The following is a 14960-nucleotide window of genomic DNA, read 5'->3' as shown; positions in this document are numbered from 1 at the left end:
ATTTTTTTTTCTGGTTATCATGGAGAGCAATTGTGTATTATTTTTTTTGTTTGCATGTTTGTTTTACTTCTCATGCAAACTTTAAAGCATTAAGATACTTGGGAAAAAATTGGGGTGGGGAGAGCTAAAATGTGAAATAATCTTTTTAAAGAAAACTTCTATAAACAGTTCATTTCACATCACATTACTGATTTCAACTCAATGACATGCAGAGGATATCTCCACCTATACAAGCTGTTCCCTAAAATTTAGAAGAGGAAATATTCCGCATTAACAGCTTATTCACTTCTCAAAATTAAATCATGAGCATATGGTAGATAAAACACCTTTACCATAAGTTTTTAGTTACAAAACTGAAAAAGGAAACAATTTTATTTTCAAAATTGTTATATATTAATTATATATTAATATATTGTTATTGTTATATATTGTTATATATTAACCCACCACTCGCCAGCTGCTTCTTCCAGTTCCAAATTTACACTGTTAATATAAGAATGGTGTTTACCTGTTGGGCCAACCATCAGACAGGAAAAAAATACATAAAGGCATTAGAATCAAAATGAAGTTTTTTTTTTTCACAATGTTCACAGGAAAACAATACATAAAGGCATTAGAATCAAAATGCAAGTTTTTTTTCTCACAATGTTCCAAAAAAAAAAATCCCCAATTCAAAACTTTTGTTTCAAAAAAAAACAAAAAAAACAAACATATATGGTCATTTTATTCTCTTCGAATAAAGACCAATAAATTCACTCGATAGCATAAACACAAGGTTTGATCAAAAAAGTTCAGCGAATGATCTTATAATAGCATTTTTTGAGCATGCACATGCCAAGTTTAATGTGTTGTTACCTGCAAGTCTAATGGAAAGCTGCACTGAGTAAACACTTATCTCATTTGTTATATGTGTTAAAAAAGAGAAATCAGAATGACTTATAAACATTAAACATTGTTGTAAACTTGGAAAACCAGCCAAGAGGCATTTAGTATACAGCAGACTCTTGATTTACCAGGACTGGTTTAACCGGGACACTTCAAGACTACAAATGAACAAAAAAAAAAAAAAAAAAAACAGAAATCATAAAATTCAAGTAATAGCTAGAATAGGTATAAATAGATGTTTAGATATTTTGCAAGTCGTAAATAAGTGACAAGCAGGGCATTATAAAGTCGTCATTGGGAGATTATTATTGTGCAACCCCCACTGTATTCACAACCAAAGCTTAAAAAAAAAAAGTATGAAATGTTTAGTTTGTTTTAGTGCGTTGCTTCGATTGTTCTGTTTCATCACACCACAAAGAGAAAAATTGTTTCGTTATTTATGCCATGGATAACAAATTTTTTTTGTTTAGAAATCACGAAAATGATGGGTAAACGCAAACGAGTTGCACGTTCAATTAAACAAAAACTTGAAATTATTTAAAAGTTTTAAATTGGTGCATCTGTTAAATCTCTAATGAACCATTACAATGTTGGTGACCAAACCATACGCGACATCGCAAAAAATAAAGGGAAGCTATTCGATTTAAAATTGACATTGAAAAAAATAAAGGGAAGCATCATATTGGACATGCAAGTAGTGTATGGTAAGTTTTTTATCTATCGCCATATTTTTTACGTAGGTTGCTGAGCATTTTTGGATATACTGTACTGTAGTAAGTCCCCGACTTAAGTAACTTCGAACTTATGTTATTTTTTTTTCGTTCAATTTTTTTTTTTTTTTTTTTAGGATTGTAAAATTTAAAACAGAATAATAATAATAATAAGCAATCAATAAAGATGATCACAGCACACACAAATTGCACAAGTGGGATATGGAGTCACAAGCTTAAAAAGAGGAAGGAAGAAAAGATTTTTAAAATTTATTTAGGTTTTTTGTTTATATGGCTGAAGATTTCAGTGAAGGGGACACATATTTCACCATAATAACGTAAAATCCCACAGAATTCCAGCTATCGGTATTATTGCAAATGCAATACGATTGAGTTTACTACCCATTTATAACGAATTGCAGTAATAGAAAAGCCCAATAAACCAGAAAGTTCAAATTGTGTTTATTGTTTTATGGTAGTGACCTCCTGAAAGATGTTTTAGTAAAATGTGAGCTGGTGTGGGGTGATAATAGTGAGTTTTCACCTTAATCCTGTTAAATTCTTTACATAATTTCATTTTGACCATTATCATGGTGCTGACTAAGAGAATAAGTGACAGTGGTACTAGTAAATCTATCAAAAAAAGGAAAGTGATCAATTTGGATCAGAAAATTAAAATAAGGAGGTTTGAAAATAGCCAAACATGAACACATATCGTGCGGAATTTAGATTTGTCAGTGTCAACAGTGAACACAATAATAAAGGAAAAAGACAGAATATGAGAAGCAGTGAAGGGATCGGTACCAATGAAGTCAACTATGATAACCAAGGCTACGAAATACATATCAGTTTTTAACTGCACAATTTCTTCCTTTAATGTTTTCTTTTCATATGTGCCACTGCAACAACTTCGCCGCTATCCCCAGATAAAGTTTTTAATTGAACTAATTAAAAATATATAACTATTTTTCTATATATATAGCTAATATATAAAAAATATATAACTAACTAATTGAAAAATATATAACTATTTTTCTTCATTCTTCTGAGGATATTATGTGGTTTTTGTAATTTTGGCATATCATGGATATAGGAGCAATATTTTATTAGTCATTCCCTAGTTACATAAAATTCGACTTGCATAAGAAGTCCTGGAACATATGTCGGGGACTTACTGTATTTTTGGATTAACCAGGAAATCGATTATTCAGGATTTTTATTTTACCATCTATCTCGGAAAATTCAGAGTCTACTATATATATAATTAAGCGAAGTAAACCCTGGCTATTTTCTCGATTGGTTTCTGTTTTTTAAGATTTGCTCCAAATAAACGGCTGCCCCGATTAACCGGTGGCCCAAATAACCGGAATCCACTGTATGTATATATATATTATTATTATTATTATTAGCCATATGGTGCAAGGAAGCCTGAGGCTTATACTGCACCAGCCAAAAAAAAAAATTTTTGATTTACCCCGAAAGAGAGAGAGAGAGAGAGAGAGAGAGAGAGAGAGAGAGAGAGAGAGAGAGAGAGAGAGAGAGAGAGAGAGAGAGAGAGAGAGATAAAGTAGAAGGAAATCACCAAGAAAGAGAAGAATGATGATATCCAGGTCAGGACCCTGGGTGTGCCAAACCCATGCACACCCAGGGTCCTGAGCTGGATATCATCATTCTTCTCTTTCTTGGTGATTTCCTTCTACTTTATCTCTCTCTCCCTCTCTCTCAGGGTAAATCAAATTTTTTTTTTTTGGCTGGTGCTGTATAAGCCTCAGGCTTCCTTGCACCATATGGCTAATAATAATAATAATAATAATATATATATATATATATATATATATATATATATATATATATATACAGTGGATTCCGGTTATTTGGGCCACCGGTTAATCGGGGCAGCCGTTTATTTGGAGCAAATCTTAAAAAACAGAAACCAATCGAGAAAATAGCCAGGGTTTACTTCGCTTAATTGGGACAGCATGTCGTTTAATCGGGGCAGGAAAACCGCAGCACTGGAGAATACCCTACGATTGTCTCCGATGGTACCACGTGGTTCGGAATTCTGGAGGTCAAAACTGTAAAACAATTAGCAGTCACCTGTTTATTGGGCTTTTCTGTTAGCAAAATCTATGTTAGCGAAATCTTTTCTGTTAGCGAAATCTATCATAAACGGACAGTAAACTCGATCTTACTGAATTTGCGATAACACCGACAGCTGGAATTCTGCGGGTTATTATGGTGAAATGTGTTTACACTTCCATGAAATCTTCAATCATATAAAAAAAAAATAATTTTCAGATCTTCTCTTCATTCCTATTTTTAAAGCTTTGTAACTCGTTACTCCGTTCTCACTTGAGCGTATTATGTTGCTTGCAATTTGTGTGTGCCGTGTTCTTTGTTATCTTTTTACTGTTTTAAATTTTAACCCCCACCCACAAATGTCAGTGAACAGAAATCTATTAATTATTCCGATTATCACGTATATTCTTCCGATTTTCACGTATCATTTAATTTTTTAATTGGTAAGATAATAAAGGGTAAATTTGTGCTTAATATATCGTTGCTTTTATAGCCTGTGGATAATATTCCTCCTATTTTCGCTAATTAGAATCGCTGTTTAATAGAATTAAAATTCAATTCAAACGTGATCACAATGACCGGCGCTTACTGCACATCGTATAGTGAACGGTACTTTACTATGGTGAGTTCGTCATAACATGATTTGATTGTACAAGTGAACCAATTGTAAAGGGGGGGTACATTGTATTTTGAACTATTTACGTGAAACTTCGGATAATTGGGGCGGCTGCTTAATCGGGCCAAAATGCACTAGTCCCGATGTGTCCCAAATAACCGGAATGGACTGTATATGTGAATGTGCCTAAAAAGGGATATGTGATAATCAGTGGCGTAGCTACCATGTAGGCAGGCAAGGCAATTGCCTCCAGGCCCAGGCCCTTTAGGGGGACGGTGTCTTTGGCTGTCTCCTCTTCTGGCAATTTTCATTAATTAAGTAGGGGCCCAAACGTGTTCTTTGCCTCCGGGCCCAAAAAAGGGTAGCTACGCTACTGGTGATAATCTGTCAATAGGTGCACAAAATATTTTATACTGGAGATGGAAGGGTTTCACGTAATGAAACCCTTTCATATCCAATGTAGAATACTTTGGAGATAGAATATTTTGGGAGATAGAATATTTTTGGAGAAAGAATATTTTGGAAACATGTGAAATGCTGATTCCAGTTTAGGGATGATGCTATAATGAAAAAGCAGTTTATGTGATTTCAAAGGTTTCCTAAGAAAAATATTTTGCTCAAAGGGGAAAAAAGCAGATGCCCAAAATGATCAAAAAATCAATGTCTAAGCCATCATTCAATCCAATCAGGAGACATGTTTCATTTGGTTTCAATTGGGGTCAATTGACAAAGGATTTCAGGAGACAAGTGAGTGCCATGTTTGTTCCATGCATGCTTGCTTGCTCAAAGATAACATCAAGTCCACATTTTATCTGAGTTGTTCAAAAAACTGTGTTAGATCCTTCATTTTTAACAGAAATCATAACAGGTCATGAATCTTGGGTGATATTGATATGACCTAGAGACCAAGGTTCAAATCTCCTATTGGAAAACAGCATCATCATCAATCAAAAAAGGCTACAGTCAATCACGTGTGAAGGTCATGCTAATGTCATGTCTTGTCAAAAAATGCAATGCTAATTGCATTTTTTGACAAGAGGATGGGTGTTGTCAGAATTTATTCCACAAGATATGTCACCTTTAAGCAGCTTACTATCAAAAAGTTTTAAAACTGTTGAGAAATGCAATCCACTGTGTGAACAACCCAAAAAATAGCAAAATGTTTGGCTGCTTCCTCAAGACAGTATATGTCATGTCACACATCACTCACTACCAGCAATTCTGATCAATAAAACATTCCCATAACAATAAAACATGCTGCACCAAACTTATCCCTGATTTCACATCATATGACTTTTAACTATTCACAAAATTAAAACAGGACAAGAAAGGAAAATTATATGAGTCAATTCAAGAAACCCCAATAAAACACGACAGACTACTTAAATGCATTCACAGAGGAAGACTTCCAAAAAGGTTGCTGGAGATTATACTGAAGCATATAAACAATGTAACCATTTATAACTGAATAAAATTAATTTTTTTCAACATTCATCAAAACCTAGTATACTACAGTCATACATAACCAGCTGAAACATTTCATAAGTTCTTCCTCGCTACACAACTCCTTCAATATATTTTATTTGGCTGATTATTATCATTAAATATATTTCATACTGCAGATGGATTAGCCAGTCTCAAGCAAGGGTTTCATCTCCCCCCCACAAGAAATGGTATCTTTTTCATCTAGATAAACATGCAAACTCACCAAAGTTTTTTTTTTTTTTTTTTTTTTTGGTAGTTGTTGGCGCATCGGCTTCTGTGGCCATAATGCACCTCCCAAGGTTTTTGCAGTACTTTGATCCAAGCCCGAGGCGGGATTCGAACCCGCGACTTTTGGGTTGCCAGGCACGCATTTTATCCACCTGGCTAGCCCGGTCGGCAACTCACCAAAGATCCAGATAAAAAGGTAAACTCACCAACTGCACAAAATACATGTAAATATGTGCATATATGTAAATAATACATGTATATTATGTATACAAATACAATACATATTATACATATAATATAAAACCGATGAGCCAAAACATTTTTGACCACCTATCTAATATGATGTTGGTCCTCCACATGCAGCCAAAACAGCTCGTATCCGGTGAGGCATGGATGCTACAAGATTTCTATATGTATCTTGTGATATCTGGTACCAACACGTAACCAGCAGATCCTTTAACTCCTATAAGATCTCTGGTTGAGATGCCACAGATCGGAGTTGCTGTTCCAACACAAACCACAGATGCTTGATGGGATTGATGTCTGGGGAATTTAGAGGCCAGGACAATACCTAGAAGTCTTCCACATGCTCTGCGAACCAGTCTCGAACAATCTGGCATGGCACATTATCCTGCTGAAAGACAGCACCGCCAGAGGGGAAGACCGTTGCCACGAAAGGGTATACCTGGTCAGCAATGATGTTTAGGTAGATGGTAGATGTCAGAGTGCCCGGCACATGGATGAGGGGAGCCAGGGTATCCCAGCACAACATCGCCCAAAGCATGACACCGCTGCCACCATCTTGTTTTCGTCCCACAGTGCATCTAGGCTGCCATCACTTTCCCAGGTAAACGACGCACACGTACCTGGCTGTCCACATGGTGCAACAGGAAACATGATTCATTAGACCAGACGACCTTCTTCCAATCACTCAAGATCCAGTTTCCCTGCTCGCGTGCCCATTGCAGGCACTGTTGCCCATGAACCGTGGTTAGCATGGGCACTCAGAGTGGTCTGTGGCTATGCAGCCCCATTTTTAGGGTTCGATGTACTGTGTGTTGTGACACATTACTCCCATCACCAGCATTCCAATTACTGGGGAGTTGCACCACAGTCACCCTTCTGTTGCCACGTACCATCTGTGAGAGTCTTCATTCACCTCAAGCACCGATGAGCCGTGGTCGTCCAACATCTCACCGGCGGTTTGTGGGTTTTCTCTCCTCAAACCACATTCGGTATGTACTAACCACGGCTGACTGTGAGCACCCCACCAACTGTTCTGTTTCAGGCATGCTCTGACCCAGTCATCTAGCTATTACAATTTGACCTTTGTCAAACTCACTCAAGTCTGCTGCCTTTCCCATCTGAAGAACAAGAATAACACTGATTAGCGGAGCTCAGTATCAGGTGTTTTTTATACCATGTCCCGACCAGCGCACGTGCTGTAATTATTATTATCATTAGCCATGTAGTGCAAGGAAGCCTGAGGCTTTTGCTGCACCAGCCAAACAAAAAAAAAAAAAAAAAAAAATTCTGAGTTACGGAGAGAGAGAGAGAGAGAGAGAGAGAGAGAGAGAGAGAGAGAGAGAGAGAGAGAGAGAGAGAGAGAGAACGAGAGAGAGCAGAGTCAGAAGTAGAAGGATAATGATATCTTTCTACTTCTTCAGAAGAAAAAAATTCTTATCCAGCTGTACTCTTCAGTATACCATTCAAGGAATTTACAAATGATGGAATAGTATCAATAAACTCCATTTAAGTATCAAATGCAGAAAGAACTGTGTTGAAATGGCCACTGGGTAAATTTTGCTCTCACCAATCAGTTTCTCTCCAAAGTAACTCCCAACTCCCATGGAGATGGAGTTACTTGCAGGGGTGCAGAAGACAAAAACCTGGTTCATGTTTATCGAGTCAATACATATTATACATATAATATAAAACCGATGAGCCAAAACATTTTTGACCACCTATCTAATATGATGTTGGTCCTCTACATGCTCACACGCATGCGTGTGAGCATGTGTGTGAGTGAGTGTGTGTGCGTGCGTGATGTGTGTGTGAATGTGTGCTGCTCATTTTATTGGAAAATAACAAATACAAATTTCAAAATGAAATGCTTATAAAAAATTAACTATGAACATGCAGTTTTTTAAAGCAGTCACGACATTAATGGTCAGAAAAAATAATTCATTCAAAAATGTATAAATGACCATTTTTGACGCCTTAGATGACAAAAAATAGTTTTCAGTGAGCAGTAAGTGTAATTACCATGTAATAAACAGTTTAAGATGAAGTGGATTTTCTAGTTGTGGAAGTGGATAATTTGAATAAAAATAAAAAAACTGGACAAATATTAGAATGGATGAGCAAATGAAGTGAGTACTGGTTTGTTTGTTTTTTGGGTTAATGATGAATAAGCTTGCTTCCTGCATCACTTTCACACTACTAATACTATTCTGGAATTGCTGTTATTGAAATATAGTACTTGCATTTATTATACAAAGCCAGAAAGAAGATTACAGCCGAAGGACAAGAACAGTACAGAAGACTAAGAAATAAAGTGACCGGGGAATGCAGAAGGGCAAAGGAAAAGTGGATGGATGAAATATGCAAGGAAGTTGAAGTTAATTTAAACAATGGGAAAACTGACATAGCATACAAGATGATTGCCACATATACTTGAGACCCTAAAACCAAAAGCACAGGAATAAGAAATAAAGATGGAAAACCACCGATTAGAAATAGAGACATAGGAATAAGATAGAAAGAGTACCTAAAAGACCTCTATGATGGAAACCAAATAAGTGAGGAAGCCTTGGAGGCTGAACATGAAGTAAAAGAGGATTGTCTAGGGCCAGACTTACTAGAATTAGAATATAGAAGAGCTCTAAATGAGATTCCCAATGGAAAAGCAGTAGAGACAGATAAAATTCCAACTGAATTGCTAAAAAAAAAAAAGCAGGAGACAAAACAAGGAAAGAAATATTCAATATCATAAAAGCAGTCCACGAAGAAGGAAAAGATGCGGATGACTTTTTTCAAAGCTGGACAATGACATTGCCAAAAAGAGGAAATGCGACAGAGTGTAAAAACTACCAAACCATCAGTCTGCTTAGCCATGCATCCAAAATACTTTTGAACATAACAAAATACAGAATTAAACTGCATATGGAACAGTTTTTAAGTGAAGATCAGTTTTGTTTCCGAAATAGAAGAGGAACACGAGAAGCCATCTTAGCACTACACACAATTGCAGATAGAAGAATAATCATAAATAAAACCACACACAGCTTTTAATGATCTAGAAAAAGCATTTGACAGCGTTCTCTGGGAGAAGCTTTTCAGAGTCATGAAGAAGGCCCAGTTTGATTGGAGAGAGAGATCGATGAGCCATCAGAAAATTATATGAAAATCAAACAATTTTCATATAATTTTCCCTAAAAACTGAATTTCAAAATAATGAAGTAATAGTCAAGATAAGAAAAGGAGTTAGGTAGGGATGTACATTATCACCATTACTATTTAACTTGTACATGGAGGATGCTCTAGAGAAAGCGAAGTGTAAAACCAAAGGAATAAATATAGGAGGAGTACAGGTGGAATTCATATGTTTTGCAGTACTAAAGGAAAATGAAGAAGAGTTGAAAAACACAATAGAAGTATTGGAAGAAGTTTTCTTAGACTATGGGTTCAAAATTAACACAAAAAATACAAAAATAATGGTTGCTGGAAAAGAAAGTCAAAGAAAAACAGACAAGATAAAAATAGATAACAAGGAAATGGAACAAATAAGTTAATTTGTATATATTGGAAGCAACATAGAAGAGGATGGCAAAAGCCATTTAGAATTAAAAAGGAGAATTGCTATAACAAAAGAAGCACTTAGGAAAAATAAATCATTTATTACAAGCAAGATAAACCAAGAAAAGAGATTCGTGAAAACCTATACATGGAGTATACTGCTAAAACATGGTCAATAACAGCAACAGGCTAGAGGAGAATTGAAGCATTTAAAGATGTTTTGCTGGAGAAAATTGATGAAAATCAACTGGAGAGACAAAAAGACAAATGAAGAAGTCCTCAGAGTAGATGAGGAACAAAGAACAATCAAGAAAACCGTAATAAAGAGAAAGATGCTGTTACTAGGACATCTCTGGAGACACAATGATTGAACAGTAAACATACCAAAGACAACTTAAAGGGAAAAGAAGCAGAGGACGACCAAGAATCACACCACTTGATGTGCTCCAACTCTCAAGTGTGAACTACAAGGAAGCTAAACAAAAACCCAAAGTCGGGTTGAGTGGAGAAAAAAGATCTTTATGGCAACAGGGCTTGCCCTTAGAATAATTATGATGATGATGACTGGCATTTATCAATATTGCATTTCAATTGCCATTTTTCAACCCATCTGCCTCATTTATTGAAATCTTGTTGAAGTAATTTTCCCCTGATTACTGCCATTAACCACCATGCCCACCTTTGTATCAACAAACTTAGGCATTAAACTCAAAATTCCTACATTAACATCAATCTTTAACTATTGATTTCATTGTTTCCCCTGGCACAGTGGTCAAACTTAGAGGTTTGTCATTACCTATTTCACCATTTTAATGGAAAATACATCTACGTTTCTCCAATCTGCAGGGATCTCTTTTGAATCTGAAGACTCTCAATATTACCTAAAGGTTTGACTACTTCTTTTGCTTCTTTTAATATAACTAGAAAATCCAATCTGCTATGCAGGCAAAATGAACCAAGGCCAGCTGTAAGCATATTCCTGAATAGCCATGTAGTGGGATGGGAGAATTACAACATGAAATTAACTTCAATGAAGAATTAATTGGCAGGCAAGTTATGTTTAATTTTAACCATCACTGTAATCAGATTCATGGAACACAATATATGTAAGCTAAAAAACTGAGCTGAAGTAAGTGCTATGTTGTTTAATTGGCATTTTACTGTTAAAAAGAGCATCTATATCTTGGAGTACAGTTCAATGTTAATACTTGAAATCCATAAACAAAAATGGCATTACTCTCTAAGCACTAATGCTTGTTAAGTAATTCTTGTAACTCAGCATGAACTGCACTTGCTTAATACAGGAATGTAGGCTGGTCATACAGTACTTGTATGAACCAGCAGCAGGCTTTACATCACTTTTCAGAACAGCTGTGTGTATGAAAGAGAGAGAAATTTAATTAGTTGTTCAGAGCTTATCTGAACAAGTAATTAAAAATAATTTTTAGTGATATTTGTCAGAATGAAATTTCAATACAATGAAATGATTCAAACACCACATGAATTTTATTATAATATGATTTTACTGTATTTCAAATGCAAATTAATCAAATGAAAGTACATTACCAAAACACATAAATAATAGCATTATCAAATATTTTATCACTAACCTCACTAATAAAATACTTTGAATGTTTCTGCTCAGCAGCTCTGGTAATGAATTCTCTAAAAGGCAATGACCTAAAAATAAAACAGCATAAAGAAATTAATAAAATGGAAAATTTTCACAGTATTTTAACATTTTATAACATAACATTTTATGCATGAACTTTACTTCAAACACAAATGTATTTAGGTCTCCAAGACTATTATAGAAAAAATAAAATTAATTACACCACGAACACAGCAAAATAATGCAACAATTATAGTTAGATGGTAAGGTATAATTCTGTTACCTAGGTACCAAGATAACTCTAACACTCAAATTAAAATAAAATCATAAACCCTGCCCAAGGCAATCAAATCTCTCTCTCTCTCTCTCTCTCTCTCTCTCACACACACACACACACACACACACACACAAAAGAAGATAGAGTGCCACATCCACAAATTGAAATAAAATAAAACTAACCCAAGTACCACTTCTTCGGGGAACATCAGACATCATGGATTCCAAAAGGATCATACATCAGTCATTGACTGATATACAGGAACCCATCAACAGATGTTTCTTTATATGATTTGAATACAGAATAGAAAATAAAGAGCAAACTAAACTCAAAAGTAACATATTCCATGGCAACCACTCTCTATAGTTTAAATAAACAAATGTAACAAATGAAATGCAAATTTATACAGCAAGTGGCAATCTGCTCTTCATTCCTGAGGCAATTAAGCAATACGCGGACTGCCCTTGACCATCGGAGAGAAGGGTGACCGACGTCATCTAATTGCTCTGGGCACTAAATGTGGTGTATCGTTTCAACAACAACTTCCCCCTAGGGCGGTGACTGACTGACTGCAGCTATGAAATCGAAAGTTAAACAACGTTCATTCCATCAGATTAGTTGTATAGACTGTGGAAAAAGTATAGGACACTTTGAAGAATAAATGCTTCTTAAAAGCAGGTGAAAGGGATAAAAAATGATAGCATTTTTACACTTTAAAGGTAATCTTTTTAAGCCTTCTGACGTGGACTCAAATAATGGATATTATAATAGTTATCGAACATTACACTAGTTCCTGATGGCAGGAGGGATAGTGGTGCTGAGGATTTCATTAAAAATAGTTAACAGGATGTTATGTACAGATCACATATTTTAGTATTAGTAGCGGCAAATGATGCAAGAAAGCAAACTTACAGAGCATCAGCCAAAAAAAAAAAAAAAAAAAACTTCCTATTTCCTCTATCCATTCCCACCAATAGTTTGTCTAGTTCTTCCTTAAATTTATTTAAGCTATCCACTTCCAACAACAACAGATGGAAGTTTATTCCAACAATCAACCACCCACTGGATAAAGGAATCTTTGCACATCTATTCTGAAACCATCTTTCCTCAATTTGAATTTATGCCCCTTCATGTGTAGTCTGATCAAGAAGAAGAAGAATCCCATCAGCATTGAGCCTGCTTAATCCATTCAAGGCCTTAAACATCTCAATCAGATCACTTTACAAGTGCCTAGTCTCTAATGCTGCAATTTGGAGAACTGAAGCCTTTCTTAGTAAGAGCACCCCCTTTATTTCCCACATCAATCTTGTTATCCTGCTCTGTACCTGTTCCAGCAGTTCTACATCCTTCCTAAACTTGTGCCTCCAGACGTGTATGAAGTACTCAAGATGTGGCCTGACCATTGCCTTTTACAATGGGATAATCACCTCCTCATCCCTGCTCGCAAAATTCCTGTATATCATTTCTGTATGGCTTTAAACCGCAACAGTATCAAAGGAATAATCACCTACTAGTAATTTAAATATAATTTTGAGCATAAATAAAGAGAGCTCGTCACACCCAATGGCAGCTGGGAGTGATGAGTTCCCAATGGTAGGTAAATTTAGAAGTTTATTAATTACTATTTTCTGAATATCCTTTAAAGATAGTCACAAAGGAGGTGGGTATTTCTTTGGGCAGAGATGCAAAAACTGAAAAAATGGAAAAATACTAATACATGATATGGCACTATTGATGCCAATATGTGTACTGCATCGTAGGCTTACTACACAATACACCCAACAGTAAAATTGTTAGGTTAGATTAAATTTGGTAATATTGATCAATTAATCAATATGCTGATGGGAGGTGGCCATTCTAACACTAATAGCATGGCTGAATAGATAGAAACAAGAACCACTGCTATTATGTTACCTTTTAAAAACAATAATTCAGAAGCACAAAAACCAGCATTTATGAATTTAGCAACAAACAAAAAAATTTTCCTTTTAGAAATACTCACCTGTAGAGAAAATTTCTGTTCAAAAAATCCATATGTGATTTTGAGGAGACATGAATTTTCACTTCCTGATCATTTAAACTTTTTGCTAAATACTCTGCTGTCCATTTCTCGGTACAAGGTCCAATATTGATACCACGTAACACAACTGGCAACCTCTTCAAACAAAATTAAAATAGTTAAAATTTTCTAAAACTCATTGGCTAGAAGATCTTTCATATCATTAATATGAAATTTTTTATTATGTATCTAACAATAATCCAGTAATAAAAATTTATTGTGTATATATCACAAGTTGAACTAACCCTGCTTCCCACCAGGTAAGATTTAAAGTACAGACTTGTACATATTTGTAAATTAACTGTTCCATATTCTTTAATTGATCAATAATATTTGCTGATATCTTTAATTTGAAAATAATTATTACTGATTTTAATAAATAATTATTGCCAATTTCAGGACTTATAGTGAATGATGATTTAGTTTGGTAATAAATGTTTTATGAAAAATCAACTGCATTCAAAGATATTTCAGAATGTAAGTTAATAAACTATAAGTTATAATTGTTAAGTTAGTATTACAATTACACATTTAGTATACTTTTAAAACACATATGTGAAGAAGTCCCACTTTAGCCAATGGTATGCCAGATTCTATGATCAACTTGTCTGTACTCCAAGTGGATCATAGAATGAAAGGATAGACAGCTATAAAGTTCAAAAATAAGGTACAAATTTAATGCTCAGTGGTTAGCTAATTTAATCAGCAAATCCCTTTCCAAATGATATGCTTTTTTTATTTATATCTCTCATTTATATCACTTTGCTAAATTTATTGTTTTGTTAAAAGAATCAAGGAATGAAAAGTTACAAAAAAAAAAAAAAAAAAATGCCTACATCTAGATTTGATCATGTACACATGAAACTCTTTTATTCATTACATTACTGGTTCAACTGTTATCACTGTGGTTATAATCTCCCAGTTTACAAAGTCTGTTAGCCATTTGCTCAAACACATTGAATAAACACTTAATTGATATTTAAAAATGAATCCATTATATTCTGGTTTATATCACAAACTCAATTCCTGGTTGAGACTTTTCAAGAAATATGATTTATCTTTGTCGATAATAGATCTTTGTAGATGCAAAACATAAGGCCAATATCATGAACAAATAAATAAATATATATATATTCAAGACTTGTTTTTGATAAGATATAAAAGATTGTATTGCATCCACTATGATATACATGAGTATATAACTTTATGTA

At 34.8% G+C, this 14960-nt stretch overlaps 1 protein-coding gene across 1 annotated transcript in view; it reads right to left on the bottom strand.

Moving 5' to 3' along the window:
* The window catches only part of LOC150084667 (tRNA wybutosine-synthesizing protein 5-like), a 72466-nt gene that overhangs the window by 45629 nt on the left and 11877 nt on the right, over positions 1–14960 (bottom strand). The window contains exons 2-3 of the mRNA XM_090376316.1: positions 13693–13847; positions 11412–11481 (exon numbers count right to left, since the gene is read on the bottom strand). Coding sequence (XP_090232442.1) covers positions 11412–11481; positions 13693–13847 — 225 coding nt within the window. The remainder of the gene's footprint in view (positions 1–11411; positions 11482–13692; positions 13848–14960) is intronic.

Source organism: Mastigoproctus giganteus, chromosome 6, assembly GCF_048544385.1.
Source record: "Mastigoproctus giganteus isolate SK-2022 chromosome 6, ASM4854438v1, whole genome shotgun sequence".
Taxonomy (NCBI): domain Eukaryota; kingdom Metazoa; phylum Arthropoda; class Arachnida; order Uropygi; family Thelyphonidae; genus Mastigoproctus; species Mastigoproctus giganteus.
Note: the sequence above shows the minus strand (reverse complement) of the source record. Positions and strands in the feature narration are given on the sequence as shown.